The following is a 26,704-nucleotide window of genomic DNA, read 5'->3' as shown; positions in this document are numbered from 1 at the left end:
CCCTTTCCTTCCCCTTTCCTTCCCCTTTCCTTCCCCTTTCCTTCCCCCTTCCTTCCCCTTTCCTTCCCCTTTCCTTCCCCTTTCCTTCCCCTTTCCTTCCCCTTTCCTTCCCCTTTCCTTCCCCTTTCCTTCCCCTTTCCTTCCCCTTTTCCCCTACCCAGAAAACAATTACCTAACCAAGGCTTTGATTTTAGTAGCTTTGACTGCACAGTCCCAAAAAAGTGACTCAGTTGTGTGAGTTCTTTTAAAATAATATGTTAAAAGGATGCTTGAAAATTAAACCCATTGTCCAAAGTAAGATGGAACTGTGGTTTCAGGGTCACATTTTTAGCTTGGATATCGGTGGGGTTTGGAATCTTTTGCTTTGAGGCAATGGGTGACTCAATTATTTCACTACACGTTAATATGATGCCAGAATTATTGTTTATTTTCTATGCTCCAGTTAATTTCCAGGAATAAATTTCTTTTCATTTCAATCCTGTGACATATCTAGATATAATTTTAATTTAATGTAATTTATTTTGTCTAGGTTACATTTTAACCTCTTCTAGAGCTGATTTATTTGCCAGGTGGTTACAGTGCAATGACTGAATAACTTTCATGGCTTTCCCTCCAGTTTCTTTTATTTCTCTCCTCACCTCTCTCAGATATTACTTTTAAGCCCTATTGCCTGGGGTTTCCTCTCCTCCTGTGTTGGATATGTGCTCTGTTTGTTTTTTGGACACATGATAATCAGGAATATGATTGGAAATTTGACTGCTTCTGCATTGGAATCTAGTAATTAGATCCATAATGAAACATGTAGTTTGGACTTTGGACAAATGAATACCTAATGTAGATGTAAATATACTTATTTATTGGTGTGCACACAATTCTTTACCAGAACTCTGTGTCTGTATTTTGTTTCAGCACTTGCAAACTTCGTAAACAAAGAGAAAAGTGGAGGACTTGTCAAGGCCATCACTGGAAAACAGGCTGAATTTGTTTCTGAGACCTCCGAGGCCAATGTCATGGTGAAGTGGTACAAAGATGGGAAAGAAATCACAGCCAGCAAGAAATTCACCCTGGAGGATAAGGGAAAGCTGCACAAGCTCGTGGCTTCGGCTGTGACAAAGGAAGATGAAGGAACTTACACGTGCAAAATTGGAGATGACAGCCTTGTTTTTGATTTAAAAGTCTCAGGTAGGTCCGTGGTGCAAGTGTGGGATCGGAGTCTGTGTGAGAAATTCAAAGTTTTGTTCATTTTACTTGTCCTTCCTTGTAAATTGATGGATTTTTGGGGTCAAGGCTGCACGCCACTGTTTTCAGAGGCTCTGACTCTTGTTGTGGTCCTTATGCAGATCCACAATAATATAAAAATGATGTGATATTTTAAAGTCAACACAAGCCTTAAGTAGGGCTGGAGTCACAACTCAAACACCCCCCTGGCTCAGCAGCTTTATTCTTTTAGCTCAGCACAAACCTCACCTTAGGGCCACCTCAGACAGGAGGTCCAAAATCTTGCTGTGCAAGCCCTGTGTCCTCCTTTGACAAGCTGAACTCCTGCTTTTGAGAGGGAAGCATCCCCTGCTGTTCCCAGAGGACACTGTGATCTCCCTGTGGTACTGCAAGAGAAGCTGTTAGTCCGTGTCACGTGCCCATGGCAGAAAGCACGTGGTTGTCAGGTCAAGCCCAGAAGAGAAATGCTTGTCACCACTGCATTCCAGAGCAGGATGGAGCCAGGGTATGAAGTGACACAGGAATTCATCCGTGAAATTCGATATCTGTGAAATCCAGCTTGAATCAATTTGTGTAGCCCTGTGGGAACCTTTCTTCTAAATGTAGTTTTCTGGTTTATTATACCTGGAACCTAATTTTTAACCTGGTCCTAAGTGAAGTGAAAGCTTCTCGTGGTGTGTCTGCATTGCAAGCACAATGAAATTTAAGAGAAGCATCAACTGAATGCTTGTGACCTGTAGCAGCACATCCAGGTTACTGTGATGCTAAAAATTCAGCAAAGCTGGTTAATTTGGGACAGCACTTGAGGGATTGCTACAGGATTTACTGAGCCAGAGGGATTGCTTCCAGTCCACAGCCAGTGTTTGCTCAGGTATTGACTCTGCATCTCACCTCCAGTTCTCTTTGGCTGAGGATCCAAAGTGATGCAAATTCCCAGTTCCTGACTTTACCCACTGATAAACTTATCTAAAGGAGCCAACCAGGCTCTGCCCATACTGATTCCTAAAAGGCAATTTGTATAAATTGATTTATGCTATCTGATTAGAGCATCCTAAGGTGGATTTAAAGAGTGTTCTGGAGCTGCCTCAGTCTGAACATGAGGTACACAGGAAGCCTTCAGGATTACCTGAGCTGGGTACCTAAATTTTGATAATTATGGTGAATCTCACCTGTAAATACTATGATAAAACATCAAATGTCTCAGGCAAAGAAAATGGGCATCACCTCAGCCATAGAATCCCAGAATGTTTTGGGTCGGACAGGACCTTAAAGCCCATCCAGTTCCACCTCCTGCCATGTCCCTGCCATGGACAGGGACACCTTCCACTATTCCAGGTTGCTCCAAGCCCCGTCCAACCTGGGCTTGGACACTTCCAGGGATGGGGCAGCCACAGCTTCTTCGGGCAACCTGTGCCAGGGCCTCCCCACCCTCACAGGGAACAATTTCTACCTAACACCTAACCTAAATCTACCCTCTTTCAGTTTAAATCTAAACCTGCCCCCTGTCAGTCCTGATAATTACGATTTCCAGTGAAATACTTTCCTGGCATGGCAATTGTCCTTGGGATACTCAGTGACTGAAGGCAACAGTTGCTGCTGAAAGAAATGCAATACTGAGCTAAGGTTGGCTCGAACTGGCAGCCCTCAGCTTGCTCTTGAGGCAAGAGCTGCCCTGGTGGAATGAAGGGTATGAAATCCCTGACATGCCCATCAAATATTCCTTGTTAGGGACGGGGTGTGTAGAATAGGTTTTCTCACATTTCACATCAAGATGCTGTCTCCACTTTGTTGCCTTTGCTTTTACCTTTACAAACACACTTGAGACAAACCTGAGCTGCTAAAAGTGATGTGCTTTTGCTGCCTTCGTGACACAGGTTCTCTGTGGGTGTGTTTGCACAGCTCATACCTGTGCCAGCAGCAGGGTTTGAGCTGAGGCATCAATGCAGGAACCTCAACTACTTGAGCTGTGTGGGCAGTTCTGAGTTCTCTACTGGGAACATCAGTTCCCACAAAAACATATGAGATTCTTGACTTCCCTATTCATAAAATCATAGAATGGTTCGGGTTGGAAGGGACTTTAAAGATTATCTCGTTCCAACCCCTCTGCTGTGGGCAGGGACATGTTCCATGAGACAAGGTTGCTCAGAGCACCATCCTAAATGAAGGTGGAGAATATTTTATCAACTAAGTTATTCCATATATACCCTGCTCTGGGGAAGAATTAGTCCAGGGGGGCTGATATTGTGATCAGGGAGCTGGAATGGCCTCAGAAACATTTAAAAAAGGCTGTCATCACTTCTCACTAGATTTTCTGAGACTTTTTAAGTCTTAAGTGTTTTTAAGTCTTTTCAAGTCTTTTCAAAGCTGTTTCTGTATTCAGGCATCAATATATCCCTAGGACTTTGCTTAAAATCAGAAACAGAATAAAGTACCAGCAGCTGGAGGGCATCTGGACTTGATTTAAAAGATCCATGAGGATGTAGGGGAGATGAATGGGATTGCAGTGTAGCAGAGAGCAATTATCTGAAGATCAGAGAAGGAGTTAGCACCATCTGTTAGAGTCAGGCACCAACATTTGTGTGTGTGATGATGAAATAATGATCAGTGATTACTGTGTCCTCCCTTTTTGCTGATAAACCCGAATCAAGGCATGAACTGCTTTCCCTTTTTCGCTCCAGACGAAGCTGTTACTTTTGTCAACAAGCCCAAGACGGCTCCAGAAGTATCAGTCAGTCCTTCTGAAACCCTGGAGCTGGTGTGTGAGGTGTCAGCTGCCAGTGGAGCTGTGGTGTGGAAGAGGGATCACACCGAGGTGAAGCAGGACCAGAGGACAACAGTGGTGTCCCAGGGGACACAACGAAAGCTCATCGTCAAGAAGGTGACACAGCAAGACCAAGGGAGCTACACCTGCGAGGTGAAGGATGACAGAATAACATTCCAAGTCAAAGTCAGAGGTGAGGAAATGGCTGGAAATGCCAAAGATACGGGAATATTCCATTCAGAGGGTCATCTCATGGGTCTCTCTGGGGTGAAATATCTCAGCCAGAGGGCTTGATTTTTTCGGTCAGATTTAATGACAATACACACGGTTGTGCATCCATGACCAGTTGTGATCACAAAGAAATGATGGGTGGGGATGGAAATTCCCTCTGCTCTCACAATTAGCTGGTGTGTCTGTAGAAAACACAGACAGGGATAGGTAAAAGGGAAGGGTTTGAAGAGCTCTGGTTAGATCCCATCCCTGCAAGTGTTCAAAGCCAGGTTGGATGGGGCTTGGAGCAACCTGGTTGCTTCCACACCTAGTGGAAGGTGTCCTTGCCCATGGCAGGGGGGTTGGAATGAGGTGAACTTTAAAGTCCCTTCCAACCTGAACCATTTTGTGATTAGATGGAGAATGACTGAATTTGAGTGATCCAAATAGGCAGAAAAAGAGCGATGGTGCCTGGATATGAGGATGCAAGGGCTATTCCCTCCAGATTCACTGGAATCTTGGAGAGACATAGGAAGAGAAAAAGAGGGAGAAGGTTTCAGGCAGTGCCTGATGGTGCTCTAAGATCCAGGTTCAAATCTATGCTAAAACTGTGAGGTTTTAACACTACACTAGAATTCCCATAAAATTCCTATATCTATTCACCTCTTAGCAAAATACAGATGAAGGTGCTTTCTTGTACTAATGGGTCATTATGGAGATGGGGAAGGGCCTTGAGGGGCCGTGTGAGGACACTGAGGGCACTTGGTGTGTCCAGCTGGAGAAGAGGAGACTGAGGGGAGACCTCACTGCAGTTCCAATGTCCTGGAAGGGCAGAGAAGGGGCAGGCACTGAGCTCTGCTCTGTGGGGACCAGGGACAGCACTCAGAGAATGGCTGAAGCTGTGTCAGGGGAGGTTTAGGTTGGATCTCAGGAAAACGTTCTTCCCCCAGAGGCTGACTGGGCACTGCCCAGGCTCCCCAGGGCAGTGGGCACAGCCCCAAGGCTGCCAGAGCTCCGGGAGGGTTTGGATGATCCTCTGGGGCACAGGGTGTGACCCTTGGGAATGTTCCTGTGCAGGGCTGAGGGTTGAATTCGATGGTCCTTGCGGGTCCCTTCCAACTCAGGATAGTCTGTAATTCTGTGATACCTGTGAGGGGCAAGTGTAGTGGAAGAGGAGGAACTTGATTAAGCTCTGAAGAAGACAGTTGCAAAAAGCTGTGTGTGACTGCTGTGGTTTTCTGACAGAGCCAGAAGTTGTGTTTACAAACAAGGACAAAGTGAAGAAAGAGGTGAAAGCTGCACTCTCAGAAGATGCCACTCTGAGCTGCGAGGTGGCCCAGGACAAGACTGAGGTGAAGTGGTACAAGGATGGGAAGCTGATCACCTCCAGCAAGAAGTTCAAGGTGGAGTCTGAGGGCAAATCTCGTCGTCTGGTGGTGGGTCAGGTGGAGAAGAAGGATGCTGGGGAGTACAGCTGCGAGGCTGCTGGCCAGAAACTCACCTTCAGGATCCATGTCACAGGTGGGAGACATATTTTGCTTTTTATTTAATTGGCTTTTCTTTGAATCTGAGTGAAGGACTGGGCAGATCAAGAGTTTACCTGTAGGTACCAGTAGTTCTGGGCTCCTCAGTACAAGAATGAGAAGGAGCTACTGGAGAGGGTCCAGTGGAGGACACAAAGATGATGAGGGCTCTGGAGCATCTCTCCTATGAGGAGAGACTGTGGGAGCTGGGCCTGGTTAGTCTGGAGAAAAGAGGACTGAGAGGGGATCTCATTAATGCAGATAAATATCCCCAAGGTGGGTGCCAAGAGGATGGTGCCAGTCTTTTTTGGTGGTGCCCAGAAACAGGAGGAGGAGTAATGGCTATGAACCAAAACACAGGAAGTTTCACTTCAACTTGAAGAAGAAATTCTTTGCATTGAGAGGGGCAGAGCACTGGAACAGCTGCCCAGGGGAGGTTGTGGAGTTTCCTTCCCTGGGGACATTCCAAACCCACCTGGACAAGTTCCTGTGTCACCTGCTCCAGGTGACCCTGCCTTGGTAAGAAGGTTGGACTGGATGGTCTCCAGAGGTCCCTTCCAACCCTAAGGATTCTGTGATTCTTTGATGCTGTATCCTGATATCAGCTCCTCAGCTCCCTGTGTGTGTCCTTAGGCTGAGATGAAGTGAACAGACTTTTCATCAGCAGGCACTGTGTTAAAGGACCTCTTCCAATTTGATCATCAGAGCTGGTATTTCTCCTCCTGTTATGGATATTCTTCTATGAAAGTCACTCTTTCCTCTTCTTTTGCAAGTGAGAGGACAAGAGCAAATGGCTTCAAGTTGCTCCAGGGGAAGTTTAGATTGGATATTAGAAAAAATACTTCACCAAAAGGATTGTCAGGTATTGGAACAGGCTGCCCAGGGCAGTGGTGGGGTCACCACCCCTGGAGGGATTTAAAAGCCCTGTAGACGTGGCCCTTGGGGACATGGTTTAGTGATGGACCTGCCAGCACAGTGTTAATGGTTGGACTTGATGATCTTCCATGCCTAAACGATTCTAGGATTTCTTTGGTCTCAGTATATTTTGCAAGAGGTCTGGTAAATTTTATCTCAGGCTCTAGTCAGCCATGGAATCAGCTCCATTCTGAGTGATTATTTCTGAACTGGATGATAAGAAGGAGTTTGATTTTTTTTTTTTTTTAATTAATATTAATAGCACTCCACTGTCTTTACAGCCAAATCCCTATTTGTTAACACTACAATTGTAGTCTCAGAGCTGATTGGAACAGCGAATCTATTTTCTCCTCTGCTTTCTTACGGCACCAAACCCCCTGGGACCAGAGTCTGGCAGGGGTTTGGCATTTTATCAGCTGTGTAGAAGAGCAACTGTGTTGGGAGTCCATTGACTCCACCCTCTGTGGGGTACCCAGGGTGTGGACTAGGGCACTTTGGCTCTTTGCCATGAATTCTGTAGCTCATCCTTTTGCCTGAGAGAGCTGCCAGTTTCGGTGAAGGATGAGTTACAGTAAGGATAGGATTGAGAGGCACCTTCCAGAGAAAATTCAACATGAACAGTGATGGAAAGATCATCAAAGAAATCTAGAGTGGTTTGGGTTGGAAGGGACCCTAAAGATAACCTAGTTCCAGCCCCCCCTGCCATGGGTAGGGACGTCTTCCACTATCCCAGGTTGCTCCAAGCCCTGTCCAATGTAGCCCTGAACAATTCCAGGGATGGGGCAGCCACAGCTTCTCTGGGCAAAATTGGTATAAACCAAGTACGCGGTCAGCTGTTGAAACTGGTTCATAAGTTCCTGCAGAACTTATGATAGAAAACGCAGAAATTTAGTGCTTTTCCACTGGAATTTCTGTCTCTGAGGGCTATTCTTAGCTGTCTGCCTCAGAACCCAAAGGTTTTCAGCCCTCTCAGACCGGATGACTTCCCGGCGGCGCAGGGTAACGCAACACCCTCCCCCTGTGCCCTAAGAGAAGAGATTGCCTGGCTACAGTTGCTGTATTCCTCACGGGAACAACGGTAACATGACATCCCGGTCCAGCACTGGCTGGAAAACGATCCAGTGTGAAAGTCAGGAGGGATTATGAGTACTCTGGGTGGTTGGATCTTTTGCGGCAGAAATCCGTCTCTTGCTCCGTTATCCCAAAGTCCGGCGGCTTTCTGGGTCTTAATTTATCCCATTACCCTTGCACTTGGAAAGCTTTTCAGAGGGTTCCTGTGCTCCAGGGCTCCACTGGGAGCACAAAGCCTGCCCTTTTTAAGGGCAGGTTGAAGGTTAGATGCTCAGTGTTGAGTTTTGGGATGCAGCTGTGGCTTTTTTGGATTAATATAAAAAGAACGGGGTACTGCACACCTTGGGACTGAGTTGGACGTGTAGAAAAAGAGCTGATTCTGAAATATTATTATTTCAAGATTCATGGTATGCAGGGAAATCCATATTTGAAAATGGAGAAAGCTCCATGTAATGAAAATGGTTTTCCTCAGTTCCACTGAAACTTCCCTGACCAACTTCAGCTGAGGTTGGAAATGTCATCTGCACTGAATAAACTTGCTTAAGTTTAAAATAAATTTATAAGGCAAATTACCATGTAAATCACTTCAGGAGCTGGTTAAAATTTTAGTCCCATTTCCTAATCACTATAAAAATGGTTTATATTAAAGCTCAGGAATTAAGAGGACAAGGGAGATGGAACAGGAATGTTCCTTCCCTGCTAAGTTGACACTTTAAACATAGCACCCATGGACACAGACTGGTCTGTAACTCATTTTAGTGCACCCTGCACATTCCAAATCCAAGTTGTAAATGGACATTAAATCTTTATAATTTTGAAACCGGTTTTGAATGCAAGCCCTGGTGTGTGGTTGAGCTCTTTTAGACACCAAAATGCTGCTGCCACATGCCTTTGAGGGTTTTGCATCACTCAGCATAGGCCACGTGCCTTCTAAATGGCAATGACACCTCCTTACACCCCTGCCACAGCCAATATCAACAGAGGAGCTCAAGTTTAAAGCCTATAAGCCGGATTCCTGCTCTGGTTTGCTCCCTGCAGGGTATCTCTCTTTCCATGGGCTGTGCAATGCTCAGAGCAAGGCTGTGATGTGGCTCCAGGACGGTGGGTAGTGACACAGTCAGCAGTGTAGGAACCTGACCTGAGCTTACCCCTTCCCCTCACCCTCCCAGGCAGCTGCTGCCACTCAGAGCACAGACACGATGAGATGGGATGCAGAGGAGAAAGTCGGCAAGGAGGAGTAAAGGATGGCCCTGGGAGGCTGCAGAGAGTGACTGGGAGAGGAAGGGAGGGACACAGGTTATGGAAGGGGCTCACCATGTCTGCCAGGGAGAACCATGAGCCTTTAAGGTCACAGAATCATTAAGGCTGGGAAACACCTCTGAGGTCATCAAGTCCAACCTGTGACCAATCCCCACCTTGTCCCCCAGCCCAGAGCACTGAGTGCCACATCCAGCCCTTCCCTGGATTCCTCCAGGGGTGGGGACTCCACCACTGCCCTGGGCAGCCCCTTCCAGTGCCTGACCACCCTTTCCAGGAAGACATTTTCCCTAATATCCAATCTCAACCTCCACTGGCACAGCTTGAGGCCATTTCATCTCATCCTGTTGCTAATTACTTGGGAGCAGAGCCTGATCTCCCCTCTCCTGTCAGGGAGTTGTAGAGCCAGAAGGTCCCCCCTGAGCCTCCTTTTCTCCAGGCTGAGTCCCCCCAGCTTCCTCAACCCCTCCTGGCACTCCAGCCCCTTCCCCAGCTCCGTTCCCTTCCCTGGACATGCTCCAGCCCCTCAACACGTTTCTTTCTCAATGTCACCTTCACCAGGTGAGGCCCAAATACCTCAGTCTGGGTGGGTGAATTATCTTCCATGTTTGCACTGCAACTGGAATGCACTGGGAAACCCATCCACTTGCTAATCCAGCATTTCCTGTGGAGCTGGTGCTTCTGTTCAGTAAAATCACGGACTTCAGTGCTCCAGTAAAAACCTGGGAACCCAAACAGTCACAGGCTGCCTTTGCTGCGTGATGTCCATCACGTGGGCCCACCAGAAATATGTTACCCTTCTTGTGCAGTTATGTCCTGTGGAAAATCAGTGGGGACAAAATGTAGCAGCTCATTTATTTAGGGTCCCTTTCTCCTTCCAAATCTCAAATGTACATTAATACAAAAGCCAAAGGTGTGACCACATAAGTTTTTGCTTAAAGGAGAACCAGGCAAAACAATCATTAATGAGTAAAAGATGCAATTTCTCAGTCAGTGCTACTTAGTAAGGTGACAGTTGAATTTTATCAATGCATACACCTAATTAACTGGTAAATACACAAGATATTCTTTTGATGCCAACTGCGCTTGTTGAGATGGAAATTCGAAGTGGTGCCATGGAAGAAAGTTATTTTAAACCCCTGATACTTGTATCTTTTGCTGAGTATTAAAACAAGATTCCCTATGGCCTGTTTGCTGAAAAATCAGAGATATTTTTTTTTTTAGGAAATAAAAGTATACTTCAACTTTTCTAGACCAGTTTTATATGGGATGGAGGTCAAGTATTTTTCCATATTAAGAACTGTGTCTTTGTCATTTCGCTGGGATTGAGTTGCACGATATTTTCTGAACAACACCCCGTCTTAATCTAAAATACCTGTTAAAATCCTGTAAGTAATGTGATAGTGGAGGTGACAACTTGTAGTTGTACTGTATTTGGCTCGTTCCAAACGTGGGGAGTAGGAATATCATAAAGACAAAAGAGGGGAATTTTATCTTTGTCTTCATTACAAGAAATTTGAAAATGAGGAGGTTGAGCTGTTCATGAAGAGGAGTCAGAGAGGTATAACTGCATGGACTGTTTTTTGAGGGGTTTACGTGATAAAAAGAACAAGAAATTATTGTAGAATCAAAGAATGATTTAAGTTGGAAAAGTCCTTTAAGATCATCATGTCCCATGGTTAACCCAGCACTACCAAGCCCAAGTTCCTGCAGAGCACCTACACCAAATACATGTAATATCTTCTTGCCACGAGTTATTTACATCTTATGTATATTTTTAAATTGTTTCCCTATTTCAGAGGCGGAAGATGCCTTTATCCACAAGGAGAAGGTGCAGAAAGAGGTGAAAGCTGTGCTATCAGAAGATGCCACTCTGAGCTGCGAGGTGGCCCAGGACAAGACTGAGGTGAAGTGGTACAAGGATGGGAAGCTGATCACCTCCAGCAAGAAGTTCAAGGTGGAGTCTGAGGGCAAATCTCGCCGTCTGGTGGTGGGTCAGGTGGAGCAGAAGGATGCTGGGGAGTACAGCTGTGAGGCTGCTGGCCAGAAACTCACCTTCAGGATCCATGTTGCAGGTGAGGGATTGCCTTGTTACACCTTTTCTTTTGCTGTAGCTGTGAAGTTTCCTGGTGACACAGGTTAACTTTAAGCCTTGCTCTGTATGGGTCTGCAGCAGAACTTAAATGGTTTTTCTTAAAGATCAGTATTAAGGGCATGTGTTTGGATGCTTTGGGAAAAAGCCCATTTAGGCCCAGTAGTCTTTTCCCTGATTTTGACCAGGAAGGGTAATAAGGAAAAAGGATGTGAGAACAAGACAAGCATAACACAATCCTTCCACTCTTTAAGGGTCTGTAGTTGCATTCTTAGAATTTGTAGTTTCTGTCTCTACTGGGACAGAGTTTTTCTGTCACATCTGTACAAGAGATGTGGCTTTGCTGAGTTTTGCCAACGTGACTTCATGTGGAATTGCACCACACAGAGAGGTTCAAGTGACAGTTCAGATCAATATTCAGAAGTCTGTGTGTGCTGGTAAATCATCAGTGCACCAATTTCTTTCCTTGCTGCCAGTTATTTTTGTGCAAAAAAAAAAATCACGCAGTACTTCCTTTCTCATCTTCCTTTCTTCTGTCCTGCTTGACAGTGTTTCAAGGGAACAATAACTAAATTTGATGTAGATGTTTCTTTTCTGATTGTGGATCACAAGAAAACCTCAAAGAAGCATTCAATTAAAGGCACATCGATTAAAAGCACATCCCAGGGATGTGGGGCAACACAATTGATTTGGTGCAAAGATTTGTCCTTTTTCTCATGAGATTTGCCCAACACAGGAATCTAACCATGTCTTTTTAGAAGTGTTGGCATTTTCCCAGCCTGGTGACCTGGTCACACCACTGAACCTTTTATTTTGGACCTAGCTATGAGTCCTCAAATCTTCGTTCATGAAGCCTAACCATGAACTGTGAGTGATTTTAAGTATCTTCCATGCTGGAGGTGGTTTGGGGCTGGCCTGCTCCCAGGTATCCCATGATGTTACAGCACTGGCACTCATGTGACTGCCAGCTGTGGGCCTTGCTGAGGAACAAACTATTGGGTTTCATTCTGCTTGCTCTGCCACGTCTGCATTCTGTGATATACATTGCTGGGGGATGACCCTGCAAGGAAACTGGAGACAAATCTGCCTCGTTATCCCTTGTGCCAGAAAAACTGTGGTTATACTTATTCCATGGCTCAGATATGTGACCTTTTTTTTTTTTTCCTCTAGCTCTATGCAGGTTGTAGGAACAGTACAGGGTAAGACTGAGGTTGCCATTTTATTTCAAACATGCATTTGATAGAATAAACTCTTAAAAAAGTTGCAGTGGTTTATAAATCGAACTGTGAAAGGCAGAAATTAGCAAAGGATCTTATCACAGTGTTTGAAGGAAAAGCTCTTCGTAGCTTCCCATGGAAGGATCTTCTCATCTGGGTCCAGGAGACCTTTTTCCTTCACTGGAGCAGGAACTGAAGTGGTCCTGGCAATTTTTTGTGTGCAGCTGAGCAAGTGGGGAAAGCTATTGACAGCAATAATGGAAGGTTTCACGGGTCTTTTGGGTTAAAACCCAAAGATTGACCTGCTTTTAGGGCTTCTGAAAGAGTCATGTTCATGACTATGAGGGTTCACTTTTTTTTTTTTTTTGAAATAGCACCATCCTCTGCAGGTTGATGTGGTGGGTCCCTCACTCTCACCAAACTTCTCTGCATCTCACATCCTTTCTGTAAACAAGGGTAAGGAGAGTGTTGTACCTCAAAGTGCTTTTCATATCACAGGATTTGAGGTACTTGGGTACCATGGAAAGAGGGACAGGCATTTTGTTTCCAGTATGTAAGTGACTGTTGCCCATTGCTGCCAAGGAGAGGCCATTTCTCAGATTTAGCAAATGGGTAAATATCAGAAAGTAGAGAAGAAAAGGCCCTCTCTTACCACTGAGAGATTTGCTGGTCACTGTAGGGGCAGAAATGATGGGATTCATTTAGGTACTCCTTCAAGGCTGCTAAGGAAGAATGGTGTGGAACTAGAAAGAGAAAATGGATCTTCTGATCCATTCTGATCTCTTGCTTTAACCCCAGATCATGAGTTTGTGTAAAATACCATTACACTGAGGGAAATTCAAGCAACTGAAAGCTCTCACTGAAGAGAATTACCTGGGATGGAGCACAAATGTGAGCCTAGGAGTCCCTCACTCAGCCTCCTCCTGTGTGATAGAATCCCAGAATGGTTTGGGTTGGAAGGGAACTTCAAGATTTCTCATCCCACCCCCTGCCATGGGCAGGGACACCTTCCACTGGACCAGGTTTTTCCAAGCCTCATCCAACCTGGCCTTGAACAATTCCAGGGATGGGAAGTGTAACATCCATTGCTTATAGTGAAGGGAAAAATATCTGCCTAGAGAGGGTTAGAGCCAAAATGAAGAAATCAGCCTGCAGGACAACACTTTCCAGGAGCATTGGCTTGTTCTCTTCAGAAGTGTCACAGGAAGTGCTCTGAAATTTGTAACCCACACTTTTTTGCACCACTGTCATTTCCTAACCCCAGAGACACAACTTTCCAGCACAGTTCTCCTTTCTTCATTCATTATTTGTGCTCTGTCTTTTAAAGGATTTATATATATACAAAGCATTATATATATATTTTTGCTGGCCTTAGTAATCCTTTTTTTTCTGTTCTTCTGCTGGGTAAGATATAAATTCTGAGCACTTCAGTGGGGAGGTAGCAAGTTCCATACTCAGTATTGAATAAATTGTTGATCTGTTCTTCATGGATCAGTTCTCATAATTCATGCAAGTTCGGTAGTTCCAAAGAAGTTTATTACAGAGATTTTTTTATTATTATTCCTCTATTTACTGTATCATGTTAGGATCCCTATCTCCAATGTTCTTTCCTATGTCCAGCTTCTAAAATTATGTCCTTGGAACTTATCAAAACCAAGCCTAAAATCAAATTACTGTTCTTAATTCAGTGTCTGTTTGATTGGAGTATTTGGCAGTCATTCCATCTGGAAATCCAAGATGCTCCTGGCACAACTCCACTGGAGGTGACCAAGATGATTAAGGGGCTGGAACACATGTCATATGAGGAGAGGCTGAGAGAACTGGATTTGTTCAACCTAGAGATGAGAAGAGAAAGCAAAAGGGAGCTTTAATTACTGCCTGCATCTGTTTAATAAGAGGATATGGAGTCCACAGCTCTGTGTCTTCTCAAAGATCCAGGGTGATGGGAGGAGAGATAAAATATACAAGTTGGAACTTGTATGGGAGGTTCTGAAAAGATATTAGGAAAAATTTGCACCATGAGGATGGCCAAGCTCTGGAACAGGAGCCTTGAGGTTGTGGGGTCTCCATTGCTGGAAATACTCAGGACTCAGTGGGACATGACTGTGCAGAGCTTGGTGTAATTTCATCTGCTCTGAGAGGGGAAGTGGGACTGGGTGGCCTCCAGAAATCACTCCTAACCTGAATTGCTTTATGATTGTGATTTTGTACCATTAGTAGCATGAATTCTGTAGAATATATCTGGGAAGTGATGCTGTTCCATAAGGATATGACGAAGGGGATGAAATATTCTACAAGCAGCTGGCGGATGTCTCGAAATCATCAGCCCTTGTCCTTGTGGGTGACTTTAACCTGCCGGATATCTGCTGGGAGCTCAATACTGCAGAGAAGAGGCAGTCTAGGAAATTCCTGGAGTGTATAGAGGACAATTTCCTCCATCAACTGGTAAATGAACCTACCAGGGGTAAGGCCCCGCTAGACCTGCTGTTTACAAACAGAGAGGGGCTGACGGGAGATGTAGTGGTTGGAGGCCGCCTGGGAAATAGTGACCATGAAATAATAGAATTTTCAATACTCAGAGATTCTAGGAGAAACAACAATAAAACCTCTACGCTGGATTTCCGGAGGGCAGATTTTGACCTATTCAGAAGTCTAGTCCAGAACATACCCTGGGAAACAACCCTTAAAAACAAGGGGGTCCAGGAGGGATGGACGTGCTTCAAGCAGGAAGTTTTGAGTGCACAGGAACAGGCTGTACCAGTGTGCCGAAAGGCAAGCCGGCGGGGAAGACAACCAGCTTGGTTAAACTGGGAGATTCTGAAGGAAATCAGGGATAAAAAGAGAACTTACCGACTGTGGAAGAAAGGGCTGGCTACTTACGAAGAATTCAGGAAGACAGCTAGATCATGCAGAAAGAAAATCAGGGATACAAAAGCGCAATTTGAAGTTAAATTAGCCACTTCTGTTAGGGATAACAAAAAGTCCTTCTATAAATACATTAATAACAAAAGGAGGAGCAAAGAAAACCTTCATTCTTTGAGGGACTTGGAGGGAAACATAGTTAATAGAGATGAGGAGAAGGCTGAGGTACTTAACACTTACTTTGCCTCAGTTTTTACCAGTAGGACAGGTGGCCCTCAAGGCAACCAGCCTCTGGAGCTGGTAGACAGAGATAGGAAACCAAATAGCCCCCTTGTATTCCAGGAGGAAATTGTTAGTGACTTACTGAGTCATCTGGATCCTCACAAGTCTATGGGACCAGATGGGATCCATCCTAGGGTAATGAGGGAGCTGGCAGAAGAGCTTGCCAAGCCGCTCTCCATCATCTTCCAACAATCCTGGCTCACTGGGGAGGTCCCATATGACTGGAAGTTGGCAAATATCACCCCAATCCATAAAAAAGGCTGCAAGGCTGACCCTGGTAACTACAGGCCTGTCAGCCTGACCTCGGTGCCTGGCAGAGTTATGGAGCAGATCATCCTGTGTGAAATCACACAGCAGCTACAGGATGGACAAGGGATCAGACCCAGCCAACATGGGTTTAGGAAGGGCAGATCCTGTTTGACCAACCTGATCTCCTTTTACGATCAGGTGACCCACCTGGTGGATGAGGGAAAGGCTGTGGATGTGGTCTATCTGGACTTCAGCAAAGCCTTTGACACTGTCTCCCATAGCATACTCCTGGAAAAGCTGGCAGCCCACGGCTTGGACAGGGGCACTCTGTGCTGGGTCAGGAACTGGCTCAAGGGCCGGGCCCAGAGAGTGCTGGTGAACGGAGCTGCATCCAATTGGCGACCGGTCACCAGTGGTGTTCCCCAGGGGTCAGTGCTGGGCCCAGTCCTTTTTAACATCTTTATCGATGATTTAGATGAGGGGATTGAGTCCATCATCAGCAAATTTGCTGATGACACCAAATTGGGAGGGAGTGTCGACCTGCCGGAAGGCAGGAGGGCTCTGCAGAGGGATCTGGATAGACTGGAGAGATGGGCTGACTCCAATGGAATGAAGTTCAACAAGGCCAAGTGCCGGGTCCTGCACTTTGGCCACAACAACCCCCTGCAGCGCTACAGGCTGGGCACAGAGTGGCTAGAGAGCAGCCAGGCGGAAAGGGACCTGGGGGTGCTGATCGACAGGAGGCTGAACATGAGCCAGCAGTGTGCTCAGGTGGCCAAGAAGGCCAATGGCATCCTGGCCTGCATCAAGAACAGTGTGGCCAGCAGGAGCAGGGAAGTGATCCTTCCCCTGTACTCTGCATTGGTGAGGCCACACCTGGAGTATTGTGTTCAGCTCTGGGCCCCTCAGTTCAGGAAGGATATTGAGGTGCTGGAGCGGGTCCAAAGAAGAGCAACGAGGCTGGTGAAGGGACTGGAGCACAAGTCCTATGAGGAGAGGCTGAGAGAGCTGGGGTTGTTCAGTCTGGAGAAGAGAAGGCTTAGAGGCGACCTCATCACTCTCTTCAACTACCTGAAGGGAGGTTATAGCCAGGTGGGGGTTGGTCTCTTCTCCCAGGCAACCAACAATAGGACAAGGGGACATGGGCTCAAGCTCTGCCAGGGGAGGTTTAGGTTAGATGTTAGGAAGAAATTCTTTACAGAGAGGGTTATCAGGCATTGGAACGGCCTACCCAGAGAGGTGGTGGATTCACCATCCCTGGAGGTTTTTAAAAAGAGATTGGACGTGGCCCTTAGTGCCATGATATAGTAATTGGAGTTGGATCAGGGGTTGGACTTGATGATCTTGGAGGTCTTTTCCAACCCAATCTATACTATGATACTATACTACTATGGATACAGCTCTATATAAATGTCTGTGAAGGTACTCCACCTGTTATGCATTTATTTCATAACCCTTATTGATTTTTTCCTAAATATCACTTGGGCCCAGCCAGGGGTTTGGCATTGGTAAATGAAGGATCCTGCCTGGAGTTTGTCCTGTTTACTGTGACTGTGCAGCCCAGAATTCCCTTCAAGTGAACAAAACACACCCTGCTTTCCCAGGAGAGCCCATCCTGCTGGCCTGTAGAGAGGGACCCTTCAGAGGGTTTGCAGGAAAGCTGGTACCAGCCCTAAGATCAGGCATGGAAGTTCTTCTTGCTGCCCAAATGAACAGCAGCAGGAAAATGTGATGCCTGGAAGTAAATTGTTCCTGCCAGTGCTTCATCAAGTGTTTGCTTAACTCTGACTCTTTCAGCTTTTTTTTCATTCCACAGCTGATTTATTTAAGCTGTGATGCACCAGGTGGTGTCTCACCAAAACCCCAACACCACATGATCTTGGAGGCAAAGCTTTCATTTTCATGGATTTTTTTCCTACTTTTTTTTCCCCCTGCTTTTCAATCTTGCAGATGACGCGTTTGAACACAGAGACAAAGTGCAGAGGGAGGTGAAGGCAGCACTGAAGGAGGACACCACTCTGAGCTGTGAGGTGGCCCAGGACAAGACTGAGGTGAAGTGGTACAAGGATGGGAAGCTGATCACCTCCAGCAAGAAGTTCAAGGTGGAGTCTGAGGGCAAATCTCGTCGTCTGGTGGTGGGTCAGGTGGAGAGGAAGGATGCTGGGGAGTACAGCTGTGAGGCTGCTGGCCAGAAACTCACCTTCAGGATCCATGTCACAGGTGAGAGAATGTGCTTCATCCCTGTTTTAACCTAAAAAAATTGAAGGAGAGGAAAGTTATGTGGCTTGGCAAACTCCATCTCAACAGGCAGCAACTGAGCCAGCACATAAATGGTGTCTGTTTACTCATGAAACTGTCTTTGTGCTATTATGTCTGTCTCCCTTCTTTTGAAACTAAAAATGCAGTGGATTTCTGTAGTCCAAACTCAGGTTAGGCTGAAGATCATCGGGGAATTTCTCTGGGAATCTGGTGAAAATGCACTGGTAGCAAACTGGGAATTCAGTAGTGGCAGGAGAAATTAAAAGGCACAGCAAATCTGAACACAGGCATTATCTCATGGAAGCTCTTTTCTGAAATAAACTTCATTATAGAGGAAACCTTTTTATTATGAATGGAAATACTACAGCTGTTGTCAGAAGCAGTAGATGAGGAAACCAGATATCACCATGATATCAACAAGAACAAGTTTTAACCTTGGCATCCCTCAGTTGGATCTCAAGGAATTTAAAGCAAATTGGAGGGTTCATACATTAAATATCTTTTTGTCTGTGACATGGTACAGTGCAAAGGAAATTCCATGGGAACTGGCTAATCTTCATTCATTAGAAAAACACAGTTCTGGGATGGCACATCTCTAAAACATTTGGAAAATAAAGATACGGACACAAAACAGGCTCACAAAGTTTGTTTCCTAAAGTTATCTTTGCTTTTGCTGCAATTGCAGCTCTTGGCAAAACTGAATTTAAGTCAGCAAACTGACTTCTTACAGACCTTGTCCACCTATCCTGTCTGCTGCTGGATTTTGGGATATGTGATCTTCTTTTCTGCAGATTTTGGAGAACGATAATGGTGGAAATAAAAACAACTTTGGGGTCATGTCTTGGACTACCAGTAAAGGAGCCCTTCACCAGCATTTGATGTAGTTCAGATGTTACCTGTTCAGTTGATGCTGTTGGAAGGGAATGTAAATAGGAAATCCATTTCAGCACCACACTCCAAAGGCTGGTGTGTGTGCATTTGGGAAGGGATCTGTGTGTGAGAGAGCTTAATTTTCAAAATCTGCCCTTGTACCCTTTAACTGCAGAGGCGGAAGATGCCTTTATCCACAAGGAGAAGGTGCAGAAAGAGGTGAAAGCTGTGCTATCAGAAGATGCCACTCTGAGCTGCGAGGTGGCCCAGGACAAGACTGAGGTGAAGTGGTACAAGGATGGGAAGCTGATCACCTCCAGCAAGAAGTTCAAGGTGGAGTCTGAGGGCAAATCTTGTCGTCTGGTGGTGGGTCAGGTGGAGAAGAAGGATGCTGGGGAGTACAGCTGTGAAGCTGCTGGCCAGAAACTCACCTTCAAGATTGATGTCACAGGTACGAGAAGACTCTTCAGCCCATCATTCCTATTTCTGGAATATTTAGAAAAATCAATATTATTTTTTAAAACCTTTCCGTGCTACGCTTCAAATTTTTGGCAAACGTCGTTGGAATGGCCCAGCTCTGATGTAGAAATGGGGCAAAAAGTTACAAATACAGTTACCTTCATATACTCTACATAAAAGATTAGAAATCCTTAAAACAGGGGTCCTTGGAAGCTACACATCTTTGTAGGAAAAGTAGATTGTACCTCTTCTTCCTCACGTGTTGGTGCAATGGCAATAAACCTGCACCACAGCTTGTTCTCAGTGCAGGGTCATGGTGGACAGTGGTTGGGTGTGTACATTGTTTTATTTCCCTTGGAAGGGCTTGTTTCAGCCTGAAGGGACAACATGGCAACAGAGCTTGATACATATGAAGCCTCTAAGGTGTCAGGTAAAAGGCAAACTGGGGAAAGAAGGTGTCTTGGAGGCTCAATCCAGACACATCTCCCTGCTGGGGCTGTAGAGAGGTAGAATGGATTCAGCTTTACAACTCCCTCAAAACTTCCTGAACCACTTCTGAGTGGTATGACACATGTGTCTTGTGGAGAACAAGAGGATTTCACCATCTGGATGTAAGATGAGCTGAGGTTTTTCCTCAAGGTTGCACTGAGAAGTATTAACAGTGTCCTGGACGTGTCAGTCCTAGTCTAGCACCTTTCTGTCTTAACAAAATGATCTAAGCAGCAACAGAAGCAGCGACTGAGAACCAAAGAAATCAATTATATGGGGCTATGATGCAGCACAGGACAGCTCCTTCCTCTAAAAATTTGTTACTTTGCACTCAACTTCAACTCAAATGTGTCCTGCCTTGACTGGACCCTGCCATACAATGCTTCTGTGAACCATTCAGAGGATCTTCTGTATTCCTGCTGTCAGAAAACCAAAACAGACTAAAAACACATAAAACCCCCACCACAAAATGGTTTGTGTGTTCTTTCAATAGTTTGAGATGTGCATTGTGAAGTCTGGGGTTGTTTTCCAGGGTTTTCCTGTAAGCCACGACAAGGGGACTGGGCAGCAACTTATTTTGGAGAAACTCTGAACTTCTCTCTCTTTTCAGAGCCAGAAGTTGTGTTTACAAACAAGCAGAAGGTGCAGAAAGAGGTGAAAGCTGCACTCTCAGAAGATGCCACTCTGAGCTGCGAGGTGGCCCAGGACAAGACTGAGGTGAAGTGGTACAAGGATGGGAAGCTGATCACCTCCAGCAAGAAGTTCAAGGTGGAGTCCGAGGGCAAATCTCGCTGTCTGGTGGTGGGTCAGGTGGAGCAGAAGGATGCTGGGGAATACAGCTGCGAGGCTGCTGGCCAGAAACTCACCTTCAGGATCCATGTCACAGGTAAGAAATACCTTTCTGAATGACAGGAGAGGACAATAAAGCAATAACTGTGATATCTATTTCACCCTGACTCGGTTGCTGTGCTGTGGGTTTTGTTGCAGCCCGTAGGGTTCACCTGATGTTCTGCACCTTATTGCCTGGATTTGTAGAAATGGGAATATTTGGCTTTAGATGGCACAAAGGCTTATCTCATTTTTAATTGGGCTACATAATAATAGTTGTAGACATAAATATAATTATCAACATATTATTTAACATGATATTCAGCATACATTCATGAACCTGCATGCCTGGGATCCCAGAGAGTGATTCTTTGTGCATTGACCCCCTTGAAAGGAAAGAATCATTCAAAAATCCTCTTTTTATTAGACTTCCAATCCCATTTCTGAAAACTGAGAGACTGGAATAGATTTTTCCATTTGCGTATTCAACATCCGCATGTCTGAAGATGGGTTGAAAACGGAATTTTTTTGGTGAACTGGGCTTCTTGTGTGCTTGAGATCTCAGCCTTTTGAGATGCCTTGCTAATTCTGCCAGGTGCCAAATGCCCCTAAGCTGTGAAAGATTCCAAGAAATTGGTCTTTTGGAACAGGATTCACAAGGTGCCCAAACTGCTTTAAGCATGTGATGTTAAAGGACGTTTTGATGTTGTAACAACCTTGGGGACCTTGCCAACCGTGATCCTGACCCCCCTGAACCCTGGAGGGAGATCATATTTCCTTTTTCTCTTTGACAGTCATGTTTCTGGCAGGGGAAGAGGCCATGAAGAGTCTGTTCCAGAAGCCCATAATTATTTATTGTGTCCTAGGTCTCAACTGAAAGAAATCTGGGAGGTTTTGATGATACACAGGACAGATGTTTTTGGGAATGTTTAAATTAAATATTTTTTTTCATGGTGACTTGCAATCACAGGGTTGATATCAAGGATATTTTGGTCCTTTCCATTCCTAGGCTCTTGATTCCCAATTTCCACATGGCAACTCAGTCCCACAGAAAGGTTGATGCTGCCTAGTGACAGCAGTTGGTTTTGGCAAGTGACAACCTAAATATTTTCCAGACCTGCCTACAGAAGTCTGTAAGATCAATCTCATTCTAGTCCCTCAATCATAAATAATCAATTATTTCCTTCTTTTTCTGTGCCCAGAGCCCAAACCTGCATTTATAAACCAGGAAAAGGTCCAGAAGGAGGTGAAGGCTGTGCTGACAGAAAGTGCCTCCCTCGTGTGCGAGGTAGCACAGGATGCAACCGAAGTGAAATGGTTCAAGGACGGAAAACTTCTGGTTTCCTCCAGAAAATTCAAAATAGAGACCGTGGGGAAAACCCGACGCCTGGTTATAGAGCAGCTGGAGAAGAAGGATGCTGGGGAATACATCTGTGAGGCTGCAGGCCAGAAGATGACATTCAAACTGGAACCAACTGGTGGGTGCTCCCTTTGTGGTGTTAAGCACCAACCTGTGAGGAAAACTGGGTATTCCCTACCCAGCAGCCGTGGTGCAGCCACCATCTCCCCTGGAGCAACGTCAGTGAACCCACAGGGCACATTAATTTTCAATCTAGCAGTGCAGAGGGGGGAAATCTGGACTTTTTTTTTTGGTGTGTGCCCCCAAAATGCCCAGTTTTGTGGCAAAGTGTTGTACAAGATAGAGAAGAGGCCAAGAGTAAGGTACTGGAATCACAGAACGATTTGGGTTGGAAAGAACCTCAAGGATCATTTTACTTCCAACCCTCCTGCCAGTGGAGCAAATAGAAAACAGGCCATAAATTCAGGCTTAGCATATTAATATTCCTTATTAACTTGACCTAAAATCCTAAAAATGGGAGAGGGAAGAATTATACAGGTTATTGTACTTCTTAGCAAGAAGCTTATTGTGGGCAGCAGATAAAATACATATGTTTGCATTTCCTTTCTCTGCTTCTCTACTATGCAGAAGCTCTGAGTTACCTGAGAGATCATTTTGTTTCTTCCCACTCATTAAAAGATGATACCAGCCACAAATCTTCACCCATATTCCCTGGATTATTGCAGGCTGTGGATGAGCTGGCGTTGAGTCAGGAAGAGAGAATAATAGACTATTGCTGTGTTAAAGATTTGATTATCTAAGTTCTTAACTTTCCTGTTTCAATGTCTTTCCTAGAACCAGAGGCTAAATTTGAAAAGAAAGTTGTCCAGAAAGAGCCTCTCGTTGTTCAAGAACATGAAAGTATCACACTGACAACCTCAGTGACGCCTGAAACTGCTGCAGTGAAGTGGCTCAAGGACGGCACAGAAATCAAGGCGAGCAAGAAATGTGTGATCAAGAGTGAGGGGGCATCCAGGACCCTGGTGGTGAACCTGGCTGAGAGCACAGACACTGCTGTCTACACCTGCCAGACCAGGAATGACAAGCAGGAGTTCAAAGTGCAGGTGAAAGGTGAGCAGAGAGCAGAGCACGGGTCATATCCCAACCCAACAGTAACACTTCTCTCATGGTGGGATGGAGGTGAAGTCCAAACTATCCCTAAAGCTGTTCCAACCTCAAGGCTTGTTGTACCTTCTGTGGATGCCCCAGTATGGGCCAGCAAGGATCTCCTGTTTCAAAATACCCACTTTTTGTCCTTTGCTGGCCTCTTGGGGACAATGAAGCTTTCCCTGATGTCTACTCCCCTTCTGTTTCTGTCTCGTCTTAACCCTGGGACATGGCAGAGACTCAGCTCTTCCCCTCTGTGCTCACAGGAAAAGCTGGTGAGGGTGTAGAGGGATGTTGTGTGAGGAAAAAATTGGTGATTTAGTCACAGATGGAAACAGGACCTGAACTGAATCCTCCTCAATTCATGGGATGGAGCACCTGGGATGCTGTTCCCTACTCAAGGCTATAAATTGGCAAGCAGGATGAAGTAGAGCTGGTCCACAGATGGAGATGAGAGGGGTGATGTCCCAGAGAAAAGCCCTGCTCCTTTCTCTTCAGACACTTCCCCTTGGAGATGTCTGGAGCTGAGATGCACTCCCTCAGCTCCCTGAGGAGTCATTGCAGAGGGGAGGTTGCTGATAGGTCATGATGCTTCCAACCTCTTGAAATGTCTCTTTGGGATGAGAGAAATCACACCCTGGATTTCTCCAAAACCACTGGCTGTGTCTGCAGTGACAGAAGAGACAAAGATGGCTGGGGCTTATGTATCCATACAGATTTTAGCATTCAGTCAGGAAAAGCAGACTCTGCTGTAAAAACACCACATGATCTCGTCAGGTAACAGAAAGAAAGGAAGGCAATACTCAACCATGTTTGAAGACATTGTTCTTGCTTTACAGAACGATGGTGATATGAAAATACCACATCAAAGGAACTCACTGAATTCCCACTTTCCTGATTTGTTTCTGTCTTTGATTCCCCAAATATTTTGTAGGGCGAGTTCGTTTGTTTGATTGTTTGTTTCCAAAGTTGTCCAGAACCAGTTCCCTCAAACAAAGTTTATTTATCTTTTCCTTTCTCAACACTTTCCCTTCCTCTGGATCCCAGAAATCCCAGTGAAGTTCGCCAAGAAGCTGGAAGCTGTCAAGGCTGAGATTGGGGGCAGTGTCTCCCTGAGCTGTGAGCTGAGCCACCCCAGGGGGAAGGTGACCTGGTGCAGGAACGGAGTCGAGATCAAGCCCAGCAAACGTTTCCAGGTTCACGAGGAGGGGGTCAAACGGACCCTGACGATAACGGGGATCCGGGCTGAGGATGAGGGGGAGTATTCCTGTGAATCCAGAGATGACAAGAGCAGCATTACCATCACCCCCAAAGGTACATGTCTAGTGGTGACGGTGTTGGAGGGATCCTTGGGTTCTGTCCTCAGCCATTACAGCTCTGCAAAGCTGAGTTTGTTCATGTGTCTGTGTTGTCTCATGTGTTGAGAGCAAAATACAAACCCCCCTTTTCCTCTCAATGTCACTGGAACTCTGTTTGTGAAAAACATAATGATTTCGAGACCTGTGGAGCTCAGGTCTCTTAATATTGACCTTGATGTTGCATTTGAGGCTGGAATTCAATATCTCAAATCTAAGATGGGTTTCCCCCCCCCTTTGTTTACCTCTGGCTTCTGACCTCTTTATGTACAAAACTTACTCAGACATGAGAAACATTCAATGATGACCCATTGTTGTGATCATTCACAGTGAGCAATGAAGGTGACCAGTGGCAGAACCCGAGGGGAGTGGCCTGGAGCTCTGTCAGGGCAGAGTTAGGTTGGATATTAGGAAAACGTTCTTCCCCCAGAGGGTGGTTGGGCACTGAACAGCCTTCCCAGGGCAGTGGGCACAGTACCAAGGCTGACAGAGCTCCAGGAGCTTCTGGATGATCTTCTGGGGCACGGGGTGTGACTCTTGGGGACGGTCCTGTGCAAGGCCAGGATGGACTGGGTGATCCTTGTGGGTTCCTTCCAGCCCAGCATATTCTGTGAAACATGAATGATTCCAATAAAATCAAAGGTTTTGGCTCTTTGAAGGTGCTCATGCCACGCCTGAAAGATTTGCTCTAAGTGTTTTATTCCTATCCATCAGCTCCCAGAGTGGTGAAATTTGTCACCAGCCTCAACAGTGTGGTGTCTGAGGAAGGAAAAGAGGCCGTGTTCAAGTGCACCGTCTCTCCCAGCGACGCCGTGGTCACTTGGCTCAGGAACGGCGTCAAGATTGAAGCCAGCAAGAAGTATGTGATCTCCCAGAAGGACACCAACCACAGCCTCACCATCACTGACCTGACACTGGAAGATGCAGCTGAAATCTGCGCCAGTGCTGAGGGTGTGGAGAGCACAGCCAACCTCAGAGTCCGAGGTGAGAGGTGGTAATGCCCCTTTTTACAGGCTGCCCTGCCCACGGGGGTGGAACTAGATGATCCTTCCCAACCCAAACCATTCTATGATGATGATTCTACAATGTTGTTTTATAATAATGTGTAGTAGGAAAACTCTGCCTTTGCATCATTAAATAGGGATACTCAGAACGCTTTGGGACTGGAGATATATGAGCCACCGTCCTAATTTTCCTCTGAAAACCTGTTTTCTGGATTATCTACTTTCTTACTAAAATTTCTTCTCCTTTGTCAGAGGCCTCGATCTCGTTCAAGAAGAAACTGGAGCCCAGAACAGTTGAAGAGAGGGAGACAGTGACCTTGGAGGTGGAGCTGACCAAGCCTGCAGAGGTGAAGTGGATGAGGAACAGCATCGTGCTGAAGCCCAGTGACAAGATAGAGATCAAAGCTGAGGGAACAAAGCACACCTTGGTGGTGAAGGACATCTCCTTTGCAGACAGGGGCTTCTACTGCTGTGAGAGCCCTGATGACAAGACCCAAGCCAAGATCAACGTGGAAAGTAAGTTCAGTGATCTCCAGTTCTATAAATACCCTGGCCAGGGTTTGGAGGTGGATTCTGGTCTCTGCCATTATCATGGAGACACAGGGACACAACCATGGGCTTGGCCACTAGCCAAATGACCAAGTGGAGGTGAAAGAAAGGGCAGCAAACAGGGAATGTCTGGCTGACTGCTCTTGCCTGCATCTCATCCCACCAGCTTTCAGTCATTCTGTTGACCATCAAACTTCTTACCCATTCTTCTCTTTCCTCTGAAATTTCCCACTCTAGTGGGCTCTATGTTTTTCCTTTGTATGTTTTTTTTTAGCAAACCATTCCCTCTTCAGCCATTCATTGTCTAAATTTTCCTCTGCAAGCAACCTCTTTCAGAATGTCTCTTTATGTTCAGTCAGGGTCAGAAAAACTCCAAGAGCAAATCTTCTATGTGAGGGTGTTGTTCTTTGAGGTCATTTAATGATACTTCATCTGTAGCTCTGTATTTCTGTCCTTTTTCCTACATCCTTTTGTCATGATTGTCAGAAGACAGATGAAGACAGGATTTAAGGACAACCCACCTCAGGCATGTTTGCATTCTTATCCTGGCTGAATTACCGGATTATCTCTGCTAAACATGCATTAGGAAGGTCGAAATATTCCCAGGAGACCCTTTGAGAATTGAAGGTTCTTGTGAATAATTCATGGCTTTTTAGAGGGTTGGGGGTTTAGTATTTTTTTTAATTGGTGTTTTTGGTGGGTTTGTTTGGTTGTTTTGTTTGTTGTTT

At 45.6% G+C, this 26,704-nt stretch overlaps 1 protein-coding gene across 1 annotated transcript in view; it reads left to right on the top strand.

The window, feature by feature from the left end:
- Nucleotides 1-26,704, top strand: part of OBSCN (obscurin, cytoskeletal calmodulin and titin-interacting RhoGEF) — a 183,390-nt gene that overhangs the window by 25,139 nt on the left and 131,547 nt on the right. Inside the window, exons 8-19 of the mRNA XM_027660600.1 lie at nucleotides 910-1,182; nucleotides 3,897-4,172; nucleotides 5,435-5,710; nucleotides 10,755-11,030; nucleotides 17,608-17,877; nucleotides 18,962-19,237; nucleotides 20,345-20,620; nucleotides 21,765-22,040; nucleotides 22,757-23,032; nucleotides 24,116-24,382; nucleotides 25,138-25,407; nucleotides 25,680-25,943. Coding sequence (XP_027516401.1) covers nucleotides 910-1,182; nucleotides 3,897-4,172; nucleotides 5,435-5,710; nucleotides 10,755-11,030; nucleotides 17,608-17,877; nucleotides 18,962-19,237; nucleotides 20,345-20,620; nucleotides 21,765-22,040; nucleotides 22,757-23,032; nucleotides 24,116-24,382; nucleotides 25,138-25,407; nucleotides 25,680-25,943 — 3,276 coding nt within the window. The remainder of the gene's footprint in view (nucleotides 1-909; nucleotides 1,183-3,896; nucleotides 4,173-5,434; nucleotides 5,711-10,754; nucleotides 11,031-17,607; nucleotides 17,878-18,961; nucleotides 19,238-20,344; nucleotides 20,621-21,764; nucleotides 22,041-22,756; nucleotides 23,033-24,115; nucleotides 24,383-25,137; nucleotides 25,408-25,679; nucleotides 25,944-26,704) is intronic.

Source organism: Corapipo altera, unplaced genomic scaffold, assembly GCF_003945725.1.
Source record: "Corapipo altera isolate COAL_440 unplaced genomic scaffold, ASM394572v1 126, whole genome shotgun sequence".
Lineage (NCBI taxonomy): Eukaryota > Metazoa > Chordata > Aves > Passeriformes > Pipridae > Corapipo > Corapipo altera.
This window is presented reverse-complemented; position numbering and strand designations above follow the sequence as displayed.